This window comes from Rhinoraja longicauda, chromosome 33 (assembly GCF_053455715.1).
Source record: "Rhinoraja longicauda isolate Sanriku21f chromosome 33, sRhiLon1.1, whole genome shotgun sequence".
Taxonomy (NCBI): Eukaryota; Metazoa; Chordata; class Chondrichthyes; order Rajiformes; family Arhynchobatidae; genus Rhinoraja; species Rhinoraja longicauda.
In genome coordinates, this window is record NC_135985.1 from 1,177,232 (window position 1) to 1,191,214 (window position 13,983).

Consider the following 13,983-nt stretch of genomic DNA (forward strand, 5'->3'; position numbering starts at 1 on the left):
TTGTTTCTACCACCAAAAAGACAAGGCTGGCTGAGACCACAATATCACCTAACGTCACAGAAAGATCTAACAACGTCCCATTCAAGTGTGGTTGAGTAACGCAGGTCTCAAGTTCAAATCCTGCCATCTCAGGTTGTGAAACCAATTTCAGGAATTCATGGAAATAGCAGCAAAAATGCTATGAAGTGTGTCTGATTATCAATACTCGCTTGTCAAGCACCTTTTGGGACATGGATTGTGCCAGTCTGGTCTCTGTTCCAATCATACACATGACCAATTCTAACTGCCCTCAAACCATACTTTGGTATGATCTAAGAATAGAATAGTAAAAACATTTTATCAACTTGTTTGTTTTTCTTTCGTCTTACTGATATGAATTGTTAATCCAATGGCTGACTGACCATCTTTTCAATCATAAAGTGATACTGTGTGGAAACAGACATTGCGGCCCAACTTGCCCACACCGACCAACATATCCCGTCTACATGAGTCCCACCAGCCTGCATTTGGCCCACATCCCTCTAAACCTCTAAACACGTTAGAGGCAGTTAACATGTTCCCAATGTTGGGGGAGTCCAGAACAAGGGGCCACAGTTTAAGAATAATGGGTAGGCCGTTTAGAACTGAGATGAGGAAAAACCTTTTCAGTCAGAGAGTTGTGAATCTGTGGAATTCTCTGCCTCAGAAGGCAGTGGAGGCCAATTCTCTGAATGCATTCAAGAGAGAGCTGGATAGAGCTCTTAAGGATAGTGAGTCAGGGGGTACGGGGAGAAGGCAGGAACGGGGTACTGATTGAGAATGATCAGCCATGATCAAATTGAATGGCGGTGCTGGCTCGAAGGGCCGAATGGCCTCCTCCTGCACCTATTGTCTATTGTCTATAACCTGTCCTACCCACATACTGTATCTAGTCCGACTATTTTTACTACCCCTCCAGCCGATGGATTTCTTACCATCACCTGTTTACATGACTAAGGATAGTAGTTCGGTCTCGATATACCACTTGCCATAAAAGATCAAGACTAGGGGCCCATGCAGCACACAACATCAACATAAAACAAAGCAATAGGTCAGAACCTCAACCTGAAATACGTGTTCAAACATTTGTAATGGGTTTTATTTGCAATGGGAGTAGTAAGTATGGACTTAACAATAAGAGTCGTAACTGTGTAGATGCAGGAGGTAGGGGTGACATATGCTATTCTAATGTGACGACTACTCTGCTAGATCCATTAGCGGCAACCCCCACCCCCTAGAACAATCATTCAATCCCCTCCCTCATGAAGCAATGGCCACTAGCACTACATTTGCATGGCCATGACTATGCTCGGCAAGCAAGCTTTTAATTTTAGAAAAGTGATTTTATTGAAAATTTAACCTACATGCACCCATACATCACAAAACACTGATGTAAGAGAATGATACACAGTAAATTGACATAATTAGCTAAAGTTGATTTGTAAACCTCATCACACCAGATGCAAACACTTTACCTTGAGCACATCCAGATGGATGTTCAGTTGATTCTCCACAATCATCCATGAAATTATATATTGAAGATTCAATTTCTAAATGCTATTCAACATTTTGAATTTAACATGGTCCAATTGTTTCTAGGCTCACTATATACATTTAAAATGGTGGCACAGTGGTAGAATTACTGCCTTACAGCACCAGAGACCTGGGTTCGATCCTGACTACACGTGCTGTCTGTACGGAGTTTATATGTTCTTCCCGTGACCTGCGTGGGTTTTCTCCAAGATCTTCGGTTTCCTCCCACATTCCAAAGACGTACAGTTTTGTAGGTGAATTGGCTTTGGATACATGTAAATTGTCCCTAGTGTGTGTAGGATAGTGTTAGTGTGGGGATCGCTGGTCGGTGTGGACTCGGTGGGCCGTGGGGCCTGTTTCCGTGCTGTATCTCTAAATTGAACTATAATATGTACTGTATTTGTGTTTCCTTTGTCCAACACTATTCAAGTTAAAAAGCCTTCTTGCACATCAAACAAGCTGCAACTTTTCTTCACCCAACAGATAAAGTCTGACAAGATACACAGTACCATACAGTATCTTGGCAATTAAAGAAAAGAAAATTGAACATACTTTTTGAAACACAGTCAAAATAATAGTAAAACAGATACTCCTGCAAAAGTACCAAAAAAATGTCAAAGCAAAACTAAGGTCACAATGTCCATGTAATTCAAAACAGTAAAAGTACATTATCCCTACTGCATTGACAAGCAAAAAGGCACTGGGATGCATTTCCAAAACAGGGCCATTTGAACAACTCAATTTAAGTGAACAAAGAGGAAGTGGGATTGCATTTTATTGCCTTCCATCACAGTGAGGAATGTGGAATCCACTCTGATGGATGTTTATGTTAATGTTTAAGTGGCTGTGTGTCTTGTTGCTTTTCACTTAGTATGGCTGCATGGTAACTCAAATTTCACTGTACCTAGAACCGAGCATCTTCAGCTGTTCACCATTCCTTCCATTATAAGGTCAGGAATGAGCTTATTTGCAATTGATTGCACAATCCATTCACAAAACATGTAGAAACAAAGCAGTCCACACCTGCATGCACCATGACTACAGCAACATTCAGGCGTGAACAGATAGATACAAGGCACTGCAAATGCTGGAGCCTTGAGCAAGAACACAAAGTGCTGGAGGAACTCAGCGGGCCAAGCAGCATCGGCAGGGCTGCTGGGGCTCCTGGATGGAGGTGGATGGGATTCATACTAGAATTTCAGGCAATAACCATCCCCAACAAAAAAGGAGCTCACCAGCATCTTCTCATTGGCAATTTAAAACAGCTAATAAATGCTGGCTTAAGCAATACCCAGAACATGCAAATGAATTTTGTATGAAAAGAGAAAGGAAGGCTATCCACCTGTGTTCACCTTTACAATCCATGGAAGCACCAGATTTAAAATTATACATTTCACCCCCCACCTTCCATCCATAGTTGGGACAGGGAGGCAGCGATAGAAGAGCTGCATTTCAAACTTTCTAATATAAAAGTTCAAGAAATAGGTACAAGAGTCAGCCATGCAGACCCTTGAGTCTATATTACAATTCATAACATCAAGACTGATCTGATCTTGGCTCCAACTCTACTTTTCTGTTTGGTTTTCATTAGTGTAAACTCCCCCACATTTCAAAACCCTTTCAGACTCAGCCCTGATTATATGCATTTTATAATAGCCACCACAGGTCTCTGGGGCACAGAAATCCAAATATTCACAACACTCTGAAGGAAGAAATTACTCTTCATCTTTGCCTTAAATGGGCAATCTCTATTCTAAAACCACAAGCCCAGTTCTAGATTTCTCCTTGTGGACAAATATTATTTTACTAATTACAGCACCCATTCCTTCAAAACCTGTGCAATTTAAAGAGAAGTTGCAGGATCCACTTTACATCTAATAAAGTAATCACTGTTTCAACTAAGTTTTAATTTAGTGGATATCTCAATCATGCCCGGCCTGGGCGACCACTGAGTTAACTCTAGTTTGGCTCATTCCCTGGCCCTCCAGTGTGATCCAGGCCCTCTGTCACCTCTGTAGAAACGAGGCTGCTCTATAGCTTAGGTTAAGTGCAAATGAAACCTTTTTCACAAGTTGTGAATTGCAGCGGTAGAGTTGCTGCCTCACAGCACCAGAGACCTGGGTTCGATCCTGACCACGGGTGCTGTATGTACGGAGCTTGTACATTCTCCCTGTGACCTGCGTGGGTTTTCTATGGGTGCTACGGTTTCCTGCCACACTCCAAAGACGTACAGGTTTGTAGGTTATTTGGTTTCTGTAAAAATTGTGAATTGTCCCTGGTGTGTAGGATTGTGCTGGCGTACCACTGGTTGCTGGTCGGCACGGACTCAGTGGGCAGAAGGGCCTGTTTCCACGCTGTATCTCTAAAGTAAACTATACCTCTCTTGCCTCAACCTTATATCATTACATTTCAGCTTTCCCCCTTTATCACCAATTTCCTACCTCTCCACTCTAATGGCCCCCACTCCATTCTCCTCTGTCCACATTTCCTCATCTCCACGACTCCCTAGCAATGAATCCTCACCCAGCGAGAGGCCCGGAATCGCTGCACAGATACCCGCCGATTGTGGCAAGGCTCGCCAAGCTTCCTATAGGGATCACGGTGTGACAAATGCTCTGCCCGAGATTGCAGAGTTGTGGATGCTGCCCAGTCCATCAGACGAATCAACCACCAACCCCCCACTATTCACCTCATCTCCACCACGCTGTCTTGAAGCCAACATAATCAGGGCCAATCATTCACTCCCATCATTCCATTCCTTCCCCTCTTCCGTTAGGAAGAAGGAACAAAAGTTTAACAGCACAAACAACCAGTTTCAGGTACAGCTTCTTGCTGGCTGTTCTCAGACTGTCGAATGGTAGTCCCAAACACCAAACTACTTTGTGTTACGGCCTTTGTACACTTTTTTACCTGCACTTTCTCCACAGCTGTAACATGATGTTCCGTTCTCTGCTTATTTCTCTCTTTGCACTACCTCTTGTATTTTGTATGGTTTAACTGTACTGGTGCATCCTGTGTCGACTGGATAGCACGCAAAACAAGGTTTTCCCACTGTATCTAGGTGCACATGACAATAAATAATGTCATAAGGAATAGGAGTAGAATTGGCCAGTCGGCTCATCAAGTCTTCTCTGCCATTCAATCATGGCTGATCTATCTCTCCCTCCTAACCCAATTCTCCTGCCTTCCTCCCCATTACCTCTGACACCTGTACTAATCAAGAATCTATCTATCTCTGCCTTAAAAATATCCACTGACTTGGCCTCCACAGCCTCCTGTGGCAAATAATTTAACAGATTCACCACCCTCTGAATAAAGAAATTTCCCATCTTCCTAAAAGAACGTCCTTTAATCGGAGGCTGTGACCTCTCCCACTGGTGGAAACATCCTCTCCACTTCCAAGCCTTTCACTACACTGTATGTTTCAATTAGGTCCCCCCTCATTATTCTAAACTCCAGCGAGTACAGGCCCAGTGCCGACAAACGCTCATCATATGTTACCCTACTCATTCCTGAGATCATTCTTGGAAACCTCCTCTGGACCCTCTCCAGACCCAGCACCTCCTCTGGACCCTCTCCAGAGCCAGCACATCCTTCCTCAGATATGGTGCCCAAAATTGCCCACAATATTCCAAATACGGCCCCACCAGCGCCTTGTAGAGCCTCAACATTACATCCCTATTATTGTATACAAGCCCTCTTGAAATAAGCCAATACCCCAAGTGGCAGCCATAGAGGATGCTCTTCAGCAACAGTGGCCCGCTTCCCACGGGACAACAAGCCATTAGTGTAGGAACCGCCCGCACATGAACAACCCTGTGTGCAGATCAGGTTGCAACATCTCTTAGTTTGTGCAAATGACACTTACAAGTTCTTTAAGCAAAGACATTCCAATCTCACGACTCATTTTTTGGTAACTTCAGATTTGCTGTTGGAGTCAAATTAACCATGCATTCAGCAGACCTAATATGTGTGTTCTCAGCATTTATGTTTCCTGACTGAAGGAGGTTTTAAAAAAGAAACTGCATACCTGAAACCCCAGCCATCAATAGCACTTCCAAAAACCACATTTCCTTGCTCAGGGGCAAAGTAGAGGTGCGAATCATCTGTCTCTTCCAGGCCAGCACTCCAGTCATAAATCTGCCCAGTAGTCTTCCAGTCTGAAGGGGGCTCTCGTGTGACATCCATCTCCGCTCTTGCTTCCAATACTTTTGAAGTAAAAAGACTCCCAGTTACCGCATTTACCTAAAATATTCAGATATTATTGTCCAATGAAAGAAATTCATATTTTCACTTGGCAAAACATTTTAAAGAAAACAGAATATGCTGCGCACATTTAAATAAAAGATGTGTGAGATAGCACCACAAACTTCATTTCTGTGATTATTCTAAGGCTTATTCTAAGGATTATTCTAACCGCAATAAATAATAATGAGCTCAAATTTTAAAAAATCCCCATTCCTTCAGTTTGCAAGTGTTATTAAGAAACAAGACATGGATCTCTTAGAGCAGCACAGTGGGGCAGCGGTAGAGTTGCTGCCTTATGGCATCAGAAACCCGGGTTCGATCCTGACTACGGGTGCTGTCTGTATGGAGTTTGTACGTTCTCCCTGTGACCATGTGGGTTTTCTTCGGTTTACTCTCATACTCCAAAGACGTACAGGTTTGTACAGGTTACAGCTTTGGTAAAAATTGTAAATTGCCCCTGGTGTGTCAGATAGTGCTAGTGTACGGGGTGATCACTGATCCGCGAGGATTCGATGGGCCGAAGGGCCTGTTTCCGCGTCGTATCTCTAAATCCTAAAGTGAAGTCTAAAGGTCACTTTCCCGATTAATCCACTCTGCCAATCCCAAGACTCTTCCTATCGCTTGCAATATTATATTGCCTTCCTGTAAGACTTTTCGTGACCCAAGTACAGGCTTTGGTCTCTGGTGCAGGAGATACATTAGCAAGTCTGTCAGCAAATTACCAGTACAGCCCAACTCTGAACTCACATTTTTTTTCCACGGAAATGCATCCTACAACAGTAATTCTAAACATCTGCTACCCTTAAATGAATGAATGATTATAATATTCAAAGTAAAACGTTCTTTTCAATTTTATGTTATCTTTCTCTATGCCACAAATTTATTTTCTGAGTACAATTAACTTGGACTTTCATCAGTGGCTTTAGAAATTTATGTCAAACAAGGTTCCTTTTGCAGATTCTCCCCATATGCCTATGAAATGCCAGTTTTATATTTTATAATTTTAACAATAAACAATTTTTTTTTAATTCCCTTTACAAAATTAGGAATCGAGAGGTGTCATACTTGAACCAAATTTGTTGGCTCAAGCTGACAAAACGGTTGCCTTAGCTTTATTCAACCACAGAGATGGATGGAGTGGTGCCTGTATACTGGCTGACTCTAACAACAGATTGTCTCGTCGGTCATTAATTTCCGTTTGTGATGCTTTGTATAATCTGGCCGCCACACATTCTTAAACATCCACGACAGTAATGCAAAATTTATTCCATTAGGTAGGAGGAAATTTGGGACATGCTGTTCATGCTGAAATAAGTTAACCAGATATACGATGATCCTTCTTTCAACAGACACCAAATCATCATAAATCCATCAAATTTTAGTGATAAAATCACTTCACATTTACCCCTACTAAATGATACATTCCTGGCGCAAAATGCCTTTACATTATCAATTCATTATTCTCAGTCAAAATGGAACAAAATACATGGCACAGCAATAATTGCAGCAACAATTCATTTTGTATAAAGATCTAGATGGAAGCATTTGGAGGTCATAGAATTACTACTTTGATTGAAGTTGCTAATTAACTTTCCAGCAATCACGGCAACTAATTTACAGTCTTAACAGCACATAGGAGATACCCAGTTTAAATAGATTACAAATAACTTACTGTTAAACAAGACTCTAAATTATTGTGCTGCTCAATGCAACATATTGCTCTATGATGAATTGGTTTCATAACCTATCAGTGCCAAATAATCAGCAAACTCTTAATAGGTCACGTTAAGGTTCATATCCTGCATGGGTCAAAGGTGACTGAGGAAGCTGTACAACCATAATTGCGTTGTCATCTGTAAGCCATCTGTTGAAATATTTCTTTAAATCTTCTTCCATCACTTAGAACAAGTAGAGAAATATATGTATTATATCGCAGATGGGTTTCATTTTCAGTACTGTGTTCAATTTAATTAGTGTGAGATGCTATGGAACATGCCCCAGGTTCCTCCTTAGACAGCTGAGACCAAGAGTCACTGGCAATTATCCTTGAATGATCATGAAAAATATTCAAATAAAACCCATTTGCAGGTACAATCATCTACAATACAAAATAATGCCCTTCCGCTGCAGTGGAAATAGTTGTAATTCCTTCCTTCTGTTGCACTTGCTTGCCTTCTTAAATGTTTATTTCGCATATTGCCTGTTTAAAATAATGTTATCAGTTTATTTTTGTTACCCTTTGCCTTACTTTGAGCTTTACCTTTTAGTTTCCATTATTTCTCCTTTCACTTAACAGCCAATTGCCCCTTTCCCTGCCTTTTCGTCTCTCTCTCTTTAGTTTGGAAGTCATATGATTCAATCCACAGAAACTACCAAGTCATGTGTAGGAAGGAACTGCAGATGCTGGTTTAAACAGAAGATAGACAAAATGCTGGAGTAACTCAGCGGGACAAGCAGCATCTCTGGAGAGAAGGAATGGGTGATGTTTCGGGTCGAGACCCTCTTCAGTCTGAGTCATACCGGCTTTCTAATAATTTTGGTAACTGTATAATTGAAGTTGTGGGTCTGGTCAATGTTTATAAAAACAGAAACATGCAAATTCTCTTAAAAACGTCCTCTTTCACAAGTCAAAAGCTAATTTCAACAAAGGAATATTATTTGCTACCTAAAAGCACCTTTAACTCTGCGATGTGGCATCAAATTGTTTCTCACAGGTTATTATCTCCCTAGCATATCCTGGGAGTCTTTTCTGATGTTGATTATTCATTAAGTTAAGTCGTTTCTGATACTAGAGCAAAATTAACTAAATTAATCCAGTCTGATGATGGGTCTTGACCCGAAACATCACCTTTACCTTTTGTCCAGAGATGCTGCCTGACCCGCTGAGTTCTTCCAGCATTTTAGATAATAGGCAATAGGTGCAGGAGGAAGCCATTCGGCCCTTCGAGCCAGCACCGCCATTCAATTTGATCATGGCTGATCATTCTCAATCAGTACCCCGTCCCTGCCTTCACCCCATACCCCCTGACTCCGCTATCCTTAAGAGCTCTATTTTGTGTCTTTCTTCGGTGTAAACCAGCATTCGTTCTTACACACTAAATTAACTTTTATTTCATTGAAGCTTGAATGTTACCTTCAGGTATATCCTCTCCTTTTCCTGAACAATTTCCTCTACCATGCATGTGCCTCAGCCAATCAGACCTATTATGTTCCTTGGATTGGAAGGGAGACTCTGATGACCTGTCCAAGCTGTGAATCTGGCACCACGTCATTCTGCTTCAGTTCTCCCAGTACTTCCTCACTCTCAACCAATTCCCTCACATTCCCAGCTTGCAATCTCCTTGGTCTCAGATCACCAAAGTCATTAAAAATCTGCAGCATTATGGTGCAGTGGTAGACTTGCTGCCTCACAGCGCCAGAGATCTGGGTTCGATCCTGACTACGGCCGCTGTCAGTACAGTTTGTACGTTCTCCCTGTGACCTGCGTGGGTTTTCTCCGAGATAGTCGTTTTCCTCCCACTCTCCAAAGACGTGCAGGTTTGTAGGTTATGTAAATGTTGTAAATGTAAAATTGTCCCTAATGTTCAACAGTTCAACAGAGCTTTATTTGTCATTCGGTACCAAGGTACCGAACGAAACTACATAGCAGTCACACAAAAAAGAACACAAGACACATAACCCCAACACAAACGTCCATCACAGTGACTCCAAACACCCCCTCACTGTGATGGAGGCAACAAAACTTCCACTCTCTTCCCCACGCCCACGGACAGACAGCTCGTCCCCGACCGACCCGCACAGTCCCCGCAAGGGGGTGGAAGTCCCCGCGGCCGAGTCGCACCGGGCGCTGAAACGTCTCGCGGCCGAACCGGGCGATGGAAGGCCCCGCGACCGAGCCTTGCGCAGCTAAGTCCCACGGCCGAGCCGCACCGGGCGATGTTAAGTCCAGCGGCCGAGCCGCACCAGCGATGAAAAGCCCCGCGGCCGAGCCGCACCGGCGATGTAAAGGGTAGTGCAATGTGTGTAGGGTAGTGTTAATGTGCGGGGATCGCTGGTCGGTGCGGACTTAGTGAGCTGAAGGACCTGTTTCTGCACTGTATCTCTATAACAGATACAAATTTCCCAAAAGGAACAGAAAAGTTTTACCTTTAACAAGCAAAATGTTAAATATCCATTCTAATTTTATTTTTGAGGCACTTTTAAACATTTAACAATTTTTTGCTGAGTATATTGACATATAAAGATTTATCTGCATCACACTACAATGGCATGCATAGAAATACACATCATCAATTTGAGCACTGGCAAAATACACATGAATTATGCAGAATAACTTTTTAAATTAGCACAATAAGCCGATATTTCTTACCTGCTCCAGAATCTTCTGCAATTGAATATAAGCTTCAAGAGGAGTTAGTTTTAGTTCAATGATCAATCGATCGATTTTGTTAATGACTAAAACTGGGCGAATGTTCTCTAACCAAGCCTGGCGCAACACAGCCTGAGTCTGAAAATGAAACAGCAAAGGTTCTCATTTCTATTCAGATTATCCACAGTAATCAAATTAAATTATTGTTGTTTCAGCATTAAATCAGCATTGATAATAGACAATAGGTGCAGGAGTAGGCCATTCAGCCCTTCGAGCCAGCACCGCCATTCAATGCGATCATGGCTGATCACTCTCAATCAGTACCCCGTTCCTGCCTCTCCCCATACCCCCTCACTCCGCTATCCATAAGAGCTCTATCCAGCTCTCTCTTGAAAGCATCCAACGAACTGGCCTCCACTGCCTTCTGAGGCAGAGAATTCCACACCTTCACCACTCTCTGACTGAAAAAGTTCTTCCTCATCTCCGTTCTAAATGGCCTACCCCTTATTCTTAAACTGTGGCCCCTTGTTCTGGACTCCCCCAACATTGGGAACATGTTTCCTGCCTCTAATGTGTCCAATCCCCTAATTATCTTATACGTTTCAATAAGATCCCCCCTCATCCTTCTAAATTCCAGTGTATACAAGCCTAATTGCTCCAGCCTTTCAACATACGACAGTCCCGCCATTCCGGGAATCAACCTAGTGAACCTACGCTGCACGCCCTCAATAGCAAGAATATCCTTCCTCAAATTTGGAGACCAAAACTGCAAACAGTACTCCAGGTGCGGTCTCACCAGGGCCCGGTACAACTGTAGAAGGACTTCTTTGCTCCTATACTCAACTCCTCTTGTTACGAAGACCAACATTCCATTGGCTTTCTTCACTGCCTGCTGTACCTGCATGCTTCCTTTCAGTGACTGATGCACTAGGACACCCAGATCTCGTTGAACATCCCCTCTTCCTAACTTGACACCATTCAGATAATAATCTGCCTTTCTATTCTTACTTCCAAAGTGAATAACCTCACACTTATCTACATTAAACTGCATCTGCCATGTGTCCGCCCACTCACACAACCTGTCCAAGTCACCCTGCAGCCTTATTGCATCTTCCTCACAATTCACACTACCCCCCAGCTTAGTATCATCTGCAAATTTGCTAATGGTACTTTTAATCCCTTCATCTAAGTCATTAATGTATATCGTAAATAGCTGGGGTCCCAGCACCGAACCTTGCGGTACCCCACTGGTCACTGCCTGCCAATTCCGAAAGTGCCCCATTTATCCCCACTCTTTGCTTTCTGTCTGTCAACCAATTTTCTATCCATGTCAGTACCCTACCCCCAATACCATGTGCTCTAATTTTGCCCACTAATCTCCTATGTGGGACCTTGTCGAAGGCTTTCTGAAAGTCGAGGTACACCACATCCACTGACTCTCCCCTGTCAATTTTCCTAGTTACATCCTCAAAAATTTCCAGTAGATTTGTCAAGCATGATTTCCCCTTCGTAAATCCATGCTGACTCGGAATGATCCTCTTACTGCTATCCAAATGCTCAGCAATTTCGTCTTTTATAATTGACTCCAGCATCTTCCCCACCACTGATGTCAGACTAACTGGTCTATAATTACCCGTTTTCTCTCTCCCTCCTTTCTTAAAAAGTGGGATAACACTTGCTATCCTCCAATCCACAGGAACTGATCCTGAATCTATAGAACATTGAAAAATGATCTCCAATGCTTCCACTATTTCTAGAGCCACCTCCTTAAGTACCCTGGGATGCAGACCATCAGGACCTGGGGATTTATCAGCCTTCAGTCCCATCAGTCTACCCAAAACCATTTCCTGCCTAATGTGGATTTCCTTCAGTTCCTCCATCACCCTAGGTTCTCCGGCCCCTAGAACATTTGGGAGATTGTGTGTATCCTCCTCAGTAAACACAGATCCAAAGTAACGGTTTAACTCATCTGCCATTTCTTTGTTCCCCATAATAAATTCCTCTGCTTCTGTCTTCAAGGGACCCACATTTGCCTTGACTATTTTTTTCCTCTTCACATACCTAAAAAAACTTTTGCTATCCTCCTTTATATTATTGGCTAGTTTACCCTCGTACCTCATCTTTTCTCCCCGTATTGCCTTTTTAGTTAACTTTTGTTGCTCTTTAAAAGAGTCCCAATCCTCTGTCTTCCCACTCTTCTTTGCTATTAAGCTGGCAAAATTTCTAAAAATTATTGGTAACAGTGCCTGTGAAAAACTAACGTGGGGAAATAATTTCATACTGCAGTAATTAGGAAATCTCGTGAAGCTAATTTTCTCGAGCAGATTTAATACCCCATGTAGGCACAGACTCGCAATTTGGTATTCAAATAGATGTTGCAAATTGTTAAAAAGTGGATATTTGCCGAGTTTACCTGAGGGCAGACACCTTCAACAACATCGACAACAACCACAGCACCATCAGACACTCGCACAGCAGTAGATACTTCTGAGGAGAAATCCACATGGCCTGGGGAATCGATCAGATTGATGAGATATTCTTGATTATCTGTGAAACATAAGTCAATATGTATTAGCTTCCACAAGCCATGTTTCTATTCATACCTGGAGTGCAATCACTCATTAATCTATCTTTTAAATGCTGTAACTGCAAGTGGTGATCGTCAGGCTCGAATGAATGGGTGCCATTTGGGTTCATCAACAAAATTCCCAAAAGGACATATGTAACTTTTCATTGTCAATAAATTAAACTAATTAAGGCATAAAAGAGCCTTTCAGGGTGGCACGGCGGTAGAGTTGCTGCCTTACAGCACCAGAGTCCCGGGTTTGATACTCACAATGGGTGAGTAAGGAGTTTGCACATTCTCTCTATGACTCCGTGGGATTTACCATTAGTGCTCCAGTTTCCTCCCACTCTCCAAAGACCTACAGGTTTGTAGTTTAATTGGCTTCTGTAAATTGCCGCTAGTGAGTAGGATAAGTAGTGAACGGGCAACACTGGTCAGCATGAACTCAGTGGGTCGAAGGGCCTGTTTCCACGCTGTATCTCTAAACTAAAAAAAAAACTAAAAGAACTCCTCTTAAAATATTGTGATATTATAAAAATACCAAAAAAATACTATTAACTATTCGTTTTTAGGAGTTGGCAGCCCACAGCAAGGCCAATATTAGTTGCCCACCGCAAACTGCTCTTGAGTAGTGGTCAGCCACGTTATTGAACTGTTCCAGTCCTGCTGCTGGGCAGTGCTGCTGGTGGGCAGGTTGTTTCAGCACCTGCACCAGGTGACAGTGAAGGGCCAGTGATATATCTCCATGTTAGGGTGATGCATGATGTGGAGGGGAAGAACCTACAGGTGATGGTGTTCCCATTCAGTTGCTGCTATTGTCTGTCCTTCGTGGTGGTAACGTTTGGAGTCAGAGTAACCTGAGCATTCTTCTGAGAGTACACACTGTAACTGGTGAAGAGAATAATGTATTTAAGATGAAGACAGACACAGAAAGCTGGAGTAACTCAGCAGGTCAGCTGTGGGGAAAAGCTGCCTGACCCGCTGAGTTACTCCACTTTTCTGTATCTGTCTTCGGTTTAAACCAGCATCGGCAGTTTCTTCCTGCACACAGCGTATTTAGGATGGTTCTCTCATATGCCACTAGACTTCCACTTCCAAATCTATCAAGCCTGTTATCTCTACAACATCTGGACACTTGCAAAGACTTAAGTTTCGATTAAATGCTTTCCTGCCTTCCTATTTAGTGGAAGCCACATTCATGAATGAATGTGTTGCAATTAAGTAATCATGTTAGGGCGTCAAGAAGGAT

General features: G+C 42.7%; 1 protein-coding gene across 4 annotated transcripts in view; it reads right to left on the reverse strand.

The window, feature by feature from the left end:
* efl1 (elongation factor like GTPase 1) overlaps positions 1 to 13,983 on the reverse strand; it is a 187,258-nt gene that overhangs the window by 164,857 nt on the left and 8,418 nt on the right. For all 4 annotated transcript variants that reach the window (XM_078427282.1, XM_078427281.1, XM_078427284.1 and 1 more), the window contains exons 5-7: positions 12,582 to 12,715; positions 10,169 to 10,306; positions 5,582 to 5,796 (exon numbers count right to left, since the gene is read on the reverse strand). In XM_078427282.1, the coding sequence (XP_078283408.1) occupies positions 5,582 to 5,796; positions 10,169 to 10,306; positions 12,582 to 12,715 (487 nt within the window). The remainder of the gene's footprint in view (positions 1 to 5,581; positions 5,797 to 10,168; positions 10,307 to 12,581; positions 12,716 to 13,983) is intronic.